The sequence below is a fragment of the Lampris incognitus genome, chromosome 1 (assembly GCF_029633865.1).
Source record: "Lampris incognitus isolate fLamInc1 chromosome 1, fLamInc1.hap2, whole genome shotgun sequence".
In the NCBI taxonomy this organism is placed as follows: Eukaryota; Metazoa; Chordata; class Actinopteri; order Lampriformes; family Lampridae; genus Lampris; species Lampris incognitus.
This window is the reverse complement of record NC_079211.1, coordinates 84,777,093-84,791,129: the sequence shown is the minus strand read 5'-3', so window position 1 is coordinate 84,791,129 and position 14,037 is coordinate 84,777,093. Positions and strand designations below refer to the sequence as shown.

The following is a 14,037-nucleotide window of genomic DNA, read 5'->3' as shown; positions in this document are numbered from 1 at the left end:
ACAGAGTCATATATAGACAGGGTTAGTCCAAGTTACAAAAGTGTCATATAGACAGAGTTAGTCCAGGTTACAACATAGTCATATGGACAGGGTTAGTCCAGGTTACAACATATTCATATATAGACAGGGTTAGACCAGGTTACAAAAGAGTCATATATAGACTGGGTTAGACCAGCTTACAACAGATTCATATATATATATATACGGGGTTAGTCCAGGTTAGAACAGAGTCATACAGACAGAGTTAGTTCAAGTTACAACAGAGTCATATATAGACAGGGTTAGACCAGGTTACAACAGAGTCATGTAGAGTTAGTTAGTCCAGGTTACAACAGAGTCATATCTAGACAGGGTTAGTCCAGGTTACAACAGAGTCATATAGACAGAGTTAGTCCAGGTTACAACAGAGTCATATAGACAGGGTTAGTCCAGGTTACAACAGAGTCATATATAGACAGGGTTACACCAGGTTACAACAGAGTCATATAGAGTTAGTTAGTCCAGGTTACAGCAAAGTCACATAGAGTTAGTTAGTCCAGGTTACAACAGAGTCATATATAGACAAGGTTAGTCCAGGTTACAACTGAGTCATATATAGAAAGGGTTAGACCAGGTTACAATAGAGTCATATAGAGTTAGTTAGTCCAGGCTACAACAGAGTCATATATAGACAAGGTTAGTCCAGGTTACAACTGAGTCATATATAGACAGGGTTAGACCAGGTTACAATAGAGTCATATAGAGTTAGTTAGTCCAGGTTACAACAGAGTCATATGTAGACAGGGTTAGACCAGGTTACAACAGAGTCATATCTAGACAGGGTTAGTCCAGGTTACAACAGAGTCATATAGAGTCAGTTAATTCAAGTTACAACAAAGTCATATAGAGTTAGTTAGCCCAGGTTACAGCAGAGTGATATATAGACAGGTTTATTCCAGCTTAAAGCAGAGTCATATACAGTTAGTTAGTCCAGGTTACAACAAAGTCACATAGAGTTAGTTAGTCCAGGTTACAACAGAGTCATATATAGACAGGGTTAGTCTAGGTTAGAACAGAGTCATATATAGAATGGGTTAGACCAGGTTAGAACAGAGTCATATAGAGCTAGTTAGTCGAGGTTACAACAGAGTCATATGTAGACAGGGTTAGTCCAGGTTACAACAGAGTCATATATAGACAGGGTTAGTCCAAGTTACAAAAGAGTCATATGGACAGGGTTAGTCCAGGTTACAACAGATTCATATATAGACAGGGTTAGACCAGGTTACAAAAGAGTCATATATAGATTGGGTTAGACCAGCTTACAACAGATTCATATATATATATACGGGGTTAGTCCAGGTTAGAACAGAGTCATACAGACAGAGTTAGTTCAAGTTACAACAGAGTCATATATAGACAGGGTTAGACCAGGTTACAACAGAGTCATGTAGAGTTAGTTAGTCCAGGTTACAACAGAGTCATATCTAGACAGGGTTAGTCCAGGTTACAACAGAGTCATATAGACAGAGTTAGTCCAGGTTACAACAGAGTCATATAGACAGGGTTAGTCCAGGTTACAACAGAGTCATATATAGACAGGGTTACACCAGGTTACAACAGAGTCATATAGAGTTAGTTAGTCCAGGTTACAGCAAAGTCACATAGAGTTAGTTAGTCCAGGTTACAACAGAGTCATATATAGACAAGGTTAGTCCAGGTTACAACTGAGTCATATATAGACAGGGTTAGACCAGGTTACAATAGAGTCATATAGAGTTAGTTAGTCCAGGCTACAACAGAGTCATATATATACAGAGCTAGTCCAGGTTACAACAGAGTCATATAGACAGGGTTAGTCCAGGTTACAACAGAGTCATATGGAGTTAGTTAGTCCAGGTTACAACAGAGTCACATAGAGTTAGTTAGTCCAGGTTACAACAGAGTCATATATAGACAGGGTTAGTCCAGGTTACAACAGAGTCATATATAGACAGGGTTAGACCAGGTTACAAAAGAGTCATATAGAGTTAGTTAGTCCATCTTACAACAGAGTCATATATAGACAGGGTTAGACCAGGTTACAAAAGAGTCACATAGAGTTAGTTAGTCCAGGTTACAACAGAGTCATATATAGACAGGGTTAGTCCAGGTTACAACAGAGTCATATATAGACAGGGTTAGTCCAGGTTACAACAGAGTCATACATAGACTGGTTTAGACCAGGTTACAACAGAGTCATATATATATAGGGTTAGTCCAGGTTAGAACAGAGTCATATAGAGTTAGTTAGTCCATCTTACAACAGAGTCATATATATATACAGGGTTAGTTCAAGTTACAACAGAGTCATATCTAGACAGGGTTAGTCCAGGTTACAACAGAGTCATATATAGACAGGGTTAGTCCAAGTTACAAAAGTGTCATATAGACAGAGTTAGTCCAGGTTACAACAGAGTCATATGGACAGGGTTAGTCCAGGTTACAACATATTCATATATAGACAGGGTTAGACCAGGTTACAAAAGAGTCATATATAGACTGGGTTAGACCAGCTTACAACAGATTCATATATATATATATGGGGTTAGTCCAGGTTAGAACAGAGTCATACAGACAGAGTTAGTTCAAGTTACAACAGAGTCATATATAGACAGGGTTAGACCAGGTTACAACAGAGTCATGTAGAGTTAGTTAGTCCAGGTTACAACAGAGTCATATCTAGACAGGGTTAGTCCAGGTTACAACAGAGTCATATAGACAGAGTTAGTCCAGGTTACAACAGAGTCATATAGACAGGGTTAGTCCAGGTTACAACAGAGTCATATCTAGACAGGGTTAGTCCAGGTTACAACAGAGTCATATAGAGTTAGTTAGTCCAGGTTACAGCAAAGTCACATAGAGTTAGTTAGTCCAGGTTACAACAGAGTCATATATAGACAGGGTTAGTCTAGGTTAGAACAGAGTCATATATAGAAAGGGTTAGACCAGGTTACAATAGAGTCATATAGAGTTAGTTAGTCCAGGTTACAACAGAGTCATATGTAGACAGGGTTAGACCAGGTTACAACAGAGTCATATCTAGACAGGGTTAGTCCAGGTTACAACAGAGTCATATAGAGTCAGTTAATTCAGGTTACAACAAAGTCATATAGAGTTAGTTAGCCCAGGTTACAGCAGAGTGATATATAGACAGGTTTAGTCCAGCTTAAAGCAGAGTCATATACAGGTAGTTAGTCCAGGTTACAACAAAGTCACATAGAGTTAGTTAGTCCAGGTTACAACAGAGTCATATATAGACAGGGTTAGTCTAGGTTAGAACAGAGTCATATATAGAATGGGTTAGACCAGGTTAGAACAGAGTCATATAGAGTTAGTTAGTCCAGGTTACAACAGAGTCATATGTAGACAGGGTTAGTCCAGGTTACAACAGAGTCATATATAGACAGGGTTAGTCCAAGTTACAAAAGAGTCATATAGACAGAGTTAGTCCAGGTTACAACAGAGTCATATGGACAGGGTTAGTCCAGGTTACAACAGATTCATATATAGACAGGGTTAGACCAGGTTACAAAAGAGTCATATATAGATTGGGTTAGACCAGCTTACAACAGATTCATATATATATATACGGGGTTAGTCCAGGTTAGAACAGAGTCATACAGACAGAGTTAGTTCAAGTTACAACAGAGTCATATATAGACAGGGTTAGACCAGGTTACAACAGAGTCATGTAGAGTTAGTTAGTCCAGGTTACAACAGAGTCATATCTAGACAGGGTTAGTCCAGGTTACAACAGAGTCATATAGACAGAGTTAGTCCAGGTTACAACAGAGTCATATAGACAGGGTTAGTCCAGGTTACAACAGAGTCATATATAGACAGGGTTACACCAGGTTACAACAGAGTCATATAGAGTTAGTTAGTCCAGGTTACAGCAAAGTCACATAGAGTTAGTTAGTCCAGGTTACAACAGAGTCATATATAGACAAGGTTAGTCCAGGTTACAACTGAGTCATATATAGACAGGGTTAGACCAGGTTACAATAGAGTCATATAGAGTTAGTTAGTCCAGGCTACAACAGAGTCATATATATACAGAGTTAGTCCAGGTTACAACAGAGTCATATAGACAGGGTTAGTCCAGGTTACAACAGAGTCATATGGAGTTAGTTAATCCAGGTTACAACAGAGTCACATAGAGTTAGTTAGTCCAGGTTACAACAGAGTCATATATAGACAGGGTTAGTCCAGGTTACAACAGAGTCATATATAGACAGGGTTAGACCAGGTTACAAAAGAGTCATATAGAGTTAGTTAGTCCATCTTACAACAGAGTCATATATAGACAGGGTTAGATCAGGTTACAAAAGAGTCACATAGAGTTAGTTAGTCCAGGTTACAACAGAGTCATATATAGACAGGGTTAGTCCAGGTTACAACAGAGTCATATATAGACAGGGTTAGTCCAGGTTACAACAGAGTCATACATAGACTGGTTTAGACCAGGTTACAACAGAGTCATATATATATAGGGTTAGTCCAGGTTAGAACAGAGTCATATAGAGTTAGTTAGTCCATCTTACAACAGAGTCATATATATATACAGGGTTAGTTCAAGTTACAACAGAGTCATGTATAGACAGGGTTAGTCCAGGTTAAGACAGAGTCATATCTAGACAGGGTTAGTCCAGGTTACAACAGAGTCATATCTAGACAGGGTTAGTCTAGGTTAGAACAGAGTCATATATAGAAAGGGTTAGACCAGGTTAGAACAGAGTCATATAGAGTTAGTTAGTCCAGGTTACAACAGAGTCATATGTAGACAGGGTTAGTCCAGGTTAAGACAGAGTCATATCTAGACAGGGTTAGTCCAGGTTACAACAGAGTCATATCTAGACAGGGTTAGTCCAGGTTACAACAGAGTCATATAGAGTTAGTTAGTTCAGGTTACAACAAAGTCATATAGAGTTAGTTAGCCCAGGTTACAACAGAGTCATATATAGACAGGGTTAGTCCAGCTTACAGCAGAGTCATATAGAGTTAGTTAGTCCAGGTTACAACAGAGTCATATGTAGACAGGGTTAGACCAGGTTACAACAGAGTCATATCTAGACAGGGTTCGTCCAGGTTACAACAAAATCATATAGAGTCAGTTAATTCAGGTTACAACAAAGTCATATAGAGTTAGTTAGCCCAGGTTACAACAGAGTGATATATAGACAGGTTTAGTTCAGCTTAAAGCAGAGTCATATACAGTTAGTTAGTCCAGGTTACAACAAAGTCACATAGAGTTAGTTAGTCCAGGTTACAACAGAGTCATATATAGACAGGGTTAGTCTAGGTTAGAACAGAGTCATATATAGAATGGGTTAGACCAGGTTAGAACAGAGTCATATAGAGTTAGTTAGTCCAGGTTACAACAGAGTCATATGTAGACAGGGTTAGTCCAGGTTACAACAGAGTCATATATAGACAGGGTTAGTCCAAGTTACAAAAGAGTCATATAGACAGAGTTAGTCCAGGTTACAACAGAGTCATATGGACAGGGTTAGTCCAGGTTACAACAGATTCATATATAGACAGGGTTAGACCAGGTTACAAAAGAGTCATATATAGACTGGGTTAGACCAGCTTACAACAGATTCATATATATATATATACGGGGTTAGTCCAGGTTAGAACAGAGTCATACAGACAGAGTTAGTTCAAGTTACAACAGAGTCATATATAGACAGGGTTAGACCAGGTTACAACAGAGTCATGTAGAGTTAGTTAGTCCAGGTTACAACAGAGTCATATCTAGACAGGGTTAGTCCAGGTTACAACAGAGTCATATAGACAGAGTTAGTCCAGGTTACAACAGAGTCATATAGACAGGGTTAGTCCAGGTTACAACAGAGTCATATATAGACAGGGTTACACCAGGTTACTACAGAGTCATATAGAGTTAGTTAGTCCAGGTTACAGCAAAGTCACATAGAGTTAGTTAGTCCAGGTTACAACAGAGTCATATATAGACAAGGTTAGTCCAGGTTACAACTGAGTCATATATAGACAGGGTTAGACCAGGTTACAATAGAGTCATATAGAGTTAGTTAGTCCAGGCTACAACAGAGTCATATATAGACAAGGTTAGTCCAGGTTACAACTGAGTCATATATAGACAGGGTTAGACCAGGTTACAATAGAGTCATATAGAGTTAGTTAGTCCAGGTTACAACAGAGTCATATGTAGACAGGGTTAGACCAGGTTACAACAGAGTCATATGGACAGGGTTAGTCCAGGTTACAACAGATTCATATATAGACAGGGTTAGACCAGGTTACAAAAGAGTCATATATAGACTGGGTTAGACCAGCTTACAACAGATTCATATATATATATATACGGGGTTAGTCCAGGTTAGAACAGAGTCATACAGACAGAGTTAGTTCAAGTTACAACAGAGTCATATATAGACAGGGTTAGACCAGGTTACAACAGAGTCATGTAGAGTTAGTTAGTCCAGGTTACAACAGAGTCATATCTAGACAGGGTTAGTCCAGGTTACAACAGAGTCATATAGACAGAGTTAGTCCAGGTTACAACAGAGTCATATAGACAGGGTTAGTCCAGGTTACAACAGAGTCATATATAGACAGGGTTACACCAGGTTACTACAGAGTCATATAGAGTTAGTTAGTCCAGGTTACAGCAAAGTCACATAGAGTTAGTTAGTCCAGGTTACAACAGAGTCATATATAGACAAGGTTAGTCCAGGTTACAACTGAGTCATATATAGAGAGGGTTAGACCAGGTTACAATAGAGTCATATAGAGTTAGTTAGTCCAGGCTACAACAGAGTCATATATAGACAAGGTTAGTCCAGGTTACAACTGAGTCATATATAGACAGGGTTAGACCAGGTTACAATAGAGTCATATAGAGTTAGTTAGTCCAGGTTACAACAGAGTCATATGTAGACAGGGTTAGACCAGGTTACAACAGAGTCATATCTAGACAGGGTTAGTCCAGGTTACAACAGAGTCATATAGAGTCAGTTAATTCAGGTTACAACAAAGTCATATAGAGTTAGTTAGCCCAGGTTACAACAGAGTGATATATAGACAGGTTTAGTCCAGCTTAAAGCAGAGTCATATACAGTTAGTTAGTCCAGGTTACAACAAAGTCACATAGAGTTAGTTAGTCCAGGTTACAACAGAGTCATATATAGACAGGGTTAGTCTAGGTTAGAACAGAGTCATATATAGAATGGGTTAGACCAGGTTAGAACAGAGTCATATAGAGTTAGTTAGTCCAGGTTACAACAGAGTCATATGTAGACAGGGTTAGTCCAAGTTACAACAGAGTCATATAGACAGAGTTAGGCCAGGTTACAACAGAGTCATATGGACAGGGTTAGTCCAGGTTACAACAGATTCATATATAGACAGGGTTAGACCAGGTTACAAAAGAGTCATATATAGACTGGGTTAGACCAGCTTACAACAGATTCATATATATATATACGGGGTTAGTCCAGGTTAGAACAGAGTCATATAGACAGAGTTAGTCCAGGTTACAACAGAGTCATATAGACAGGGTTAGTCCAGGTTACAACAGAGTCATATATAGACAGGGTTACACCAGGTTACAAGAGAGTCACATAGAGTTAGTTAGTCCAGGTTACAGCAAAGTCACATAGAGTTAGTTAGTCCAGGTTACAACAGAGTCATATATAGACAAGGTTAGTCCAGGTTACAACTGAGTCATATATAGAAAGGGTTAGACCAGGTTACAATAGAGTCATATAGAGTTAGTTAGTCCAGGCTACAACAGAGTCATATATAGACAAGGTTAGTCCAGGTTACAACTGAGTCATATATAGACAGGGTTAGACCAGGTTACAATAGATGAATATAGAGTTAGTTAGTCCAGGTTACAACAGAGTCATATGTAGACAGGGTTAGACCAGGTTACAACAGAGTCATATCTAGACAGGGTTAGTCCAGGTTACAACAGAGTCATACAGAGTCAGTTAATTCAGGTTACAACAAAGTCATATAGAGTTAGTTAGCCCAGGTTACAACAGAGTGATATATAGACAGGTTTAGTCCAGCTTAAGCAGAGTCATATACAGTTAGTTAGTCCAGGTTACAACAAAGTCACATAGAGTTAGTTAGTCCAGGTTACAACAACGTCATATATAGACAGGGTTAGTCTAGGTTAGAACAGAGTCATATATAGAATGGGTTAGACCAGGTTAGAACAGAGTCATATAGAGTTAGTTAGTCCAGGTTACAACAGAGTCATATGTAGACAGGGTTAGTCCAGGTTACAACAGAGTCATATATAGACAGGGTTAGTCCAAGTTACAAAAGAGTCATATAGACAGAGTTAGTCCAGGTTACAACAGAGTCATATGGACAGGGTTAGTCCAGGTTACAACAGATTCATATATAGACAGGGTTAGACCAGGTTACAAAAGAGTCATATATAGATTGGGTTAGACCAGCTTACAACAGATTCATATAAATATATTTGGGGTTAGTCCAGGTTAGAACAGAGTCATACAGACAGAGTTAGTTCAAGTTACAACAGAGTCATATATAGACAGGGTTAGACCAGGTTACAACAGAGTCATGTAGAGTTAGTTAGTCCAGGTTACAACAGAGTCATATCTAGACAGGGTTAGTCCAGGTTACAACAGAGTCATATAGACAGAGTTAGTCCAGGTTACAACAGAGTCATATAGACAGGGTTAGTCCAGGTTACAACAGAGTCATATATAGACAGGGTTACACCAGGTTACAACAGAGTCATATAGAGTTAGTTAGTCCAGGTTACAGCAAAGTCACATAGAGTTAGTTAGTCCAGGTTACAACAGAGTCATATATAGACAAGGTTAGTCCAGGTTACAACTGAGTCATATATAGACAGGGTTAGACCAGGTTACAATAGAGTCATATAGAGTTAGTTAGTCCAGGCTACAACAGAGTCATATATATACAGAGTTAGTCCAGGTTACAACAGAGTCATATAGACAGGGTTAGTCCAGGTTACAACAGAGTCATATGGAGTTAGTTAGTCCAGGTTACAACAGAGTCACATAGAGTTAGTTAGTCCAGGTTACAACAGAGTCATATATAGACAGGGTTAGTCCAGGTTACAACAGAGTCATATATAGACAGGGTTAGACCAGGTTACAAAAGAGTCATATAGAGTTAGTTAGTCCATCTTACAACAGAGTCATATATATATACAGGGTTAGTCCAAGTTAGAACAGAGTCATACAGACAGAGTTAGTTCAAGTTACAACAGAGTCATGTATAGACAGGGTTAGTCCAGGTTACAACTGAGTCATATATAGACAGGGTTAGACCAGGTTACCATAGAGTCATATAGAGTTAGTTAGTCCAGGCTACAACAGAGTCATATATATACAGAGTTAGTCCAGGTTACAACAGAGTCATATAGACAGGGTTAGTCCAGGTTACAACAGAGTCATATATAGACAGGGTTAGACCAGGTTACAATAGAGTCATATAGAGTTAGTTAGTCCAGCTTACAACAGAGTCATATATATACAGGGTTAGTACAAGTTAGAACAGAGTCATACAGACAGAGTTAGTTCAAGTTACAACAGAGTCATGTATAGACAGGGTTAGTCCAGGTTACAACAGAGTCATACAGAGTTAGTTAGTTCAGGTTACAACAAAGTCATATAGAGTTAGTTAGCCCAGGTTACAACAGAGTCATATATAGACAGGGTTAGTCCAGCTTACAGCAGAGTCATATAGCGTTAGTTAGTCCAGGTTACAACAGAGTCATATGTAGACAGGGTTAGTCCAGGTTACAACAGAGTCATATATAGACAGGGTTAGTCCAGGTTACAACAGAGTCATATAGAGTCAGTTAATTCAGGTTACAACAAAGTCATATAGAGTTAGTTAGCCCAGGTTACAACAGAGTGATATATAGACAGGTTTAGTCCAGCTTAAAGCAGAGTCATATACAGTTAGTTAGTCCAGGTTACAACAAAGTCACATAGAGTTAGTTAGTCCAGGTTACAACAGAGTCATATATAGACAGGGTTAGTCTAGGTTAGAACAGAGTCATATATAGAATGGGTTAGACCAGGTTAGAACAGAGTCATATAGAGTTAGTTAGTCCAGGTTACAACAGAGTCATATGTAGACAGGGTTAGTCCAGGTTACAACAGAGTCATATATAGACAGGGTTAGTCCAAGTTACAAAAGAGTCATATAGACAGAGTTAGTCCAGGTTACAACAGAGTCATATGGACAGGGTTAGTCCATCTTACAACAGATTCATATATAGACAGGGTTAGACCAGGTTACAAAAGAGTCATATATAGACTGGGTTAGACCAGCTTACAACAGATTCATATATATATATACGGGGTTAGTCCAGGTTAGAACAGAGTCATACAGACAGAGTTAGTTCAAGTTACAACAGAGTCATATATAGACAGGGTTAGACCAGGTTACAACAGAGTCATATAGAGTTAGGTAGTCCAGGTTACAACAGAGTCATATATATACAGGGTTAGTCCAGGTTAGAACAGAGTCATACAGGCAGAGTTAGTCCAGGTTACAACAGAGTCATATATAGACAGGGTTAGTCCAGGTTACAACAGAGTCATATATAGACAGGGTTACACCAGGTTACAACAGAGTCATATAGAGTTAGTTAGTCCAGGTTACAGCAAAGTCACATAGAGTTAGTTAGTCCAGGTTACAACAGAGTCATATATAGACAGGGTTAGTCCAGGTTACAACAAAGTCATATATAGACAGGGTTAGACCAGGTTACAACAGAGTCATATAGAGTTCATTAGTCCAGGTTACAACAGAGTCATATATAGACAGGGTTAGACCAGGTTACAATAGATTCATATAGAGTTAGTTAGTCCAGGTTACAACAGAGTCATATATAGACAGGGTTAGTCCAGGTTACAACAGAGTCATATATAGACAGGCTTAGACCAGATTACAATAGAGTCATATAGAGTTAGTTAGTCCAGGCTACAACAGAGTTATATATATACAGGGTTAGTCCAGGTTACAACAGAGTCATATATAGACAGGGTTAGACCAGGTTACAACAGAGTCATATAGAGTTAGGTAGTCCAGGTTACAACAGAGTCATATATATACAGGGTTAGTCCAGGTTAGAACAGAGTCATACAGGCAGAGTTAGTCCAGGTTACAACAGAGTCATATATAGACAGGGTTAGTCCAGGTTACAACAGAGTCATATATAGACAGGGTTAGACCAGGTTACAACAGAGTCATATAGAGTTAGTTAGTCCAGGTTACAACAGAGTCATATATATACAGGGTTAGTCCAGGTTAGAACAGAGTCATATAGGCAGAGTTAGTCCAGGTTACAACAGAGTCATATATAGACAGGGTTAGTCCAAGTTACAACAGAGTCATATATAGACAGGGTTAGTCCAGGTTACAACAGAGTCATATATAGGCAGGGTTAGTCCAGGTTACAACAGAGTCATAAATAGACAGGGTCAGACCAGTTAGACCAGAGCTGAAGGTGATCACCGTTTCTTGTGAGGAAACAGGATGTTGTTATTTTGCTTGATCGGTTTGTTTTCAGACGACAGCAGATGACTTCAGTTGCTGCGATGCTCCAGTGGTCCAACAACAAGCCCTGCCCCCTCTGCAGGAGACCATCCTAGAAGACCCACCTTCCTCCCAGGACTCTTCCCATGACTGCTCCCAGCCCTCCCTCAGTCCAGAGGAGTTACTCCTGGCTGTGAGCAGAATCAAACAAGAGAGAGCTGACACACCTCCTCCTGAGCAGATGGAAGGAGCAGCAGGAGGAGAAGGAGGGGAGGCCAGGTAAGGCAAGGCAAATGTATTTGTATAGAACATTTCAGAATCAATGCAACTCAAAGTGCTTTACATAAAACGTAAAGCATTAAGAAAAGCAGCACAAGGCAGTAAAAAGACATTTAAACGGAAGAGGAGAGTAGGAGGCACAGTGCAGTGTAAGATGATAATCAAAAGCTTCAACTTTTATTTAATCGTAGGCAGCGGCAAAAGGAAAGTCTTCAGCCTTGGTTTAAAAGAACCGAGAGCTCCAGCAGACCTGCAGTTGTCCGGCAAGTCGTTCCAGATATGTGGTGCAGAAAACCTGAAAACTGCCTCTCCATGTGTAGTTTGGACTTTGGGGACACAGTTCTGCTTTCTGTCGTAATGACATTCAGTCTAACTCTGGAGTCAGCTGCAGGTTTACGGCTGGTTTGACTATTTGACCGACTCTATGTCCACATCAGGGTTCAGAAACACTTCTGCTTGATCGCTTTTGCTGTCCAGTAGCAGCCTGTCCAGTCAGCCTGTTAACATTTTCAGGAGTTTGTTTGCTAAAGCTTAAACAGAAGGAATGCGACATAATTTGAGCCTTCCTCCTTGTCGTGTTCCAAGAGGAGACATGTCCAGGGACCTCCAGGTCTCTAGGGGCAGTGCATTATGTTACCTCGGAGCTGGAGGAGGTTTAGTTCCCGGACTTCAGTCGTATTTACTGGCCAGCGGGGAACGCTCCAGTCCAGGAGGCTCCAGTCTGCCCACTGACTCCCCCCCCTCCCACCCTGCGACAGAGGAGGAGCTGGAGGAGGATTACTATGGCAACAGCATCCCCCCTGGAATCTACGGACACATCTACAGTCACCCCGGCAACCCCTACAGTAAGTTCCATGATAGTACAGTGCAACTCTTACACACAAGCAGACGAGAGGCGGAGTCTGTCCATCTGTGCTTCTTTATTTCTTACTGGATGTCTGTCGGGAGTGTTTGTAGAAACACATTCAGCATCCTCCCAAACATCACAGAGCAACACCGACACATTCAGCATCCTCCCAAACATCACAGCGCAACACCGACACATTCAGCATCCTCCCAAGCATCCTCCCAAACAACCTCCCAAACATCACAGAGCAACACCGACGCATTCAGCATCCTCCCAAACATCCTCCCAAACATCACAGAGCAACACCGACACATTCAGCATCCTCCCAAACATCCTCCCAAACATCACAGAGCAACTCCGACACATTCAGCATCCTCCCAAACATCACAGAGCAACACCGACACATTCAGCATCCTCCCAAGCATCCTCCCAAACATCACAGAGCAACACTGACACATTCAGCATCCTCCCAAACATCCCCCCAAACATCACAGAGCAACACTGACACATTCAGCATCCTCCCAAACATCACAGAGCAACACTGACACATTCAGCATCCTCCCAAGCATCACAGAGCAACACCGACACATTGAGCATCCTCCCAAGCATCCTCCCACACATCACAGAGCAACACTGACACATTCAGCATCCTCCCAAACATCACAGAGCAACACCGACACATTCAGCATCCTCCCAAGCATCCTCCCAAACATCCTCCCAAACATCACAGAGCAACACCGACACATTCAGCATCCTCCCAAGCATCCTCTCAAACATCACAGAGCAACACCGACACATTCAGCATCCTCCCAAGCATCCTCTCAAACATCACAGAGCAACACCGACACATTCAGCATCCTCCCAAGCATCCTCTCAAACATCACAGAGCAACACCGACACATTCAGCATCCTCCCAAGCATCCTCCCAAACATCACAGAGCAACGCTGACACATTCAGCATCCTCCCAAGCATCCTCCCAAACAACCTCCCAAACATCACAGAGCAACACTGACACATTCAGCATCCTCCCAAGCATCCTCCCAAACATCACAGAGCAACACTGACACATTCAGCATCCTCCCAAGCATCCTCCCAAACATCACAGAGCAACGCTGACACATTCAGCATCCTCCCAAGCATCACAGAGCAACACCGACACATTCAGCATTCTCCCAAACATCCTCCCAAACATCACAGAGCAACACTGACACATTCAGCATCCTCCCAAACATCACAGAGCAACACCGACACATTCAGCATTCTCCCAAACATCCTCCCAAACATCACAGAGCAACACTGACACATTCAGCATCCTCCCAAACATCACAGAGCAACACCGACACAT

General features: G+C 40.8%; 1 protein-coding gene across 1 annotated transcript in view; it reads left to right on the top strand.

Moving 5' to 3' along the window:
• LOC130122087 (nucleus accumbens-associated protein 2) overlaps positions 1-14,037 on the top strand; it is a 370,393-nt gene that overhangs the window by 150,913 nt on the left and 205,443 nt on the right. The window contains exons 4-5 of the mRNA XM_056291122.1: positions 11,600-11,844; positions 12,430-12,689. Of these exons, the coding sequence (XP_056147097.1) occupies positions 11,600-11,844; positions 12,430-12,689 (505 nt within the window). The remainder of the gene's footprint in view (positions 1-11,599; positions 11,845-12,429; positions 12,690-14,037) is intronic.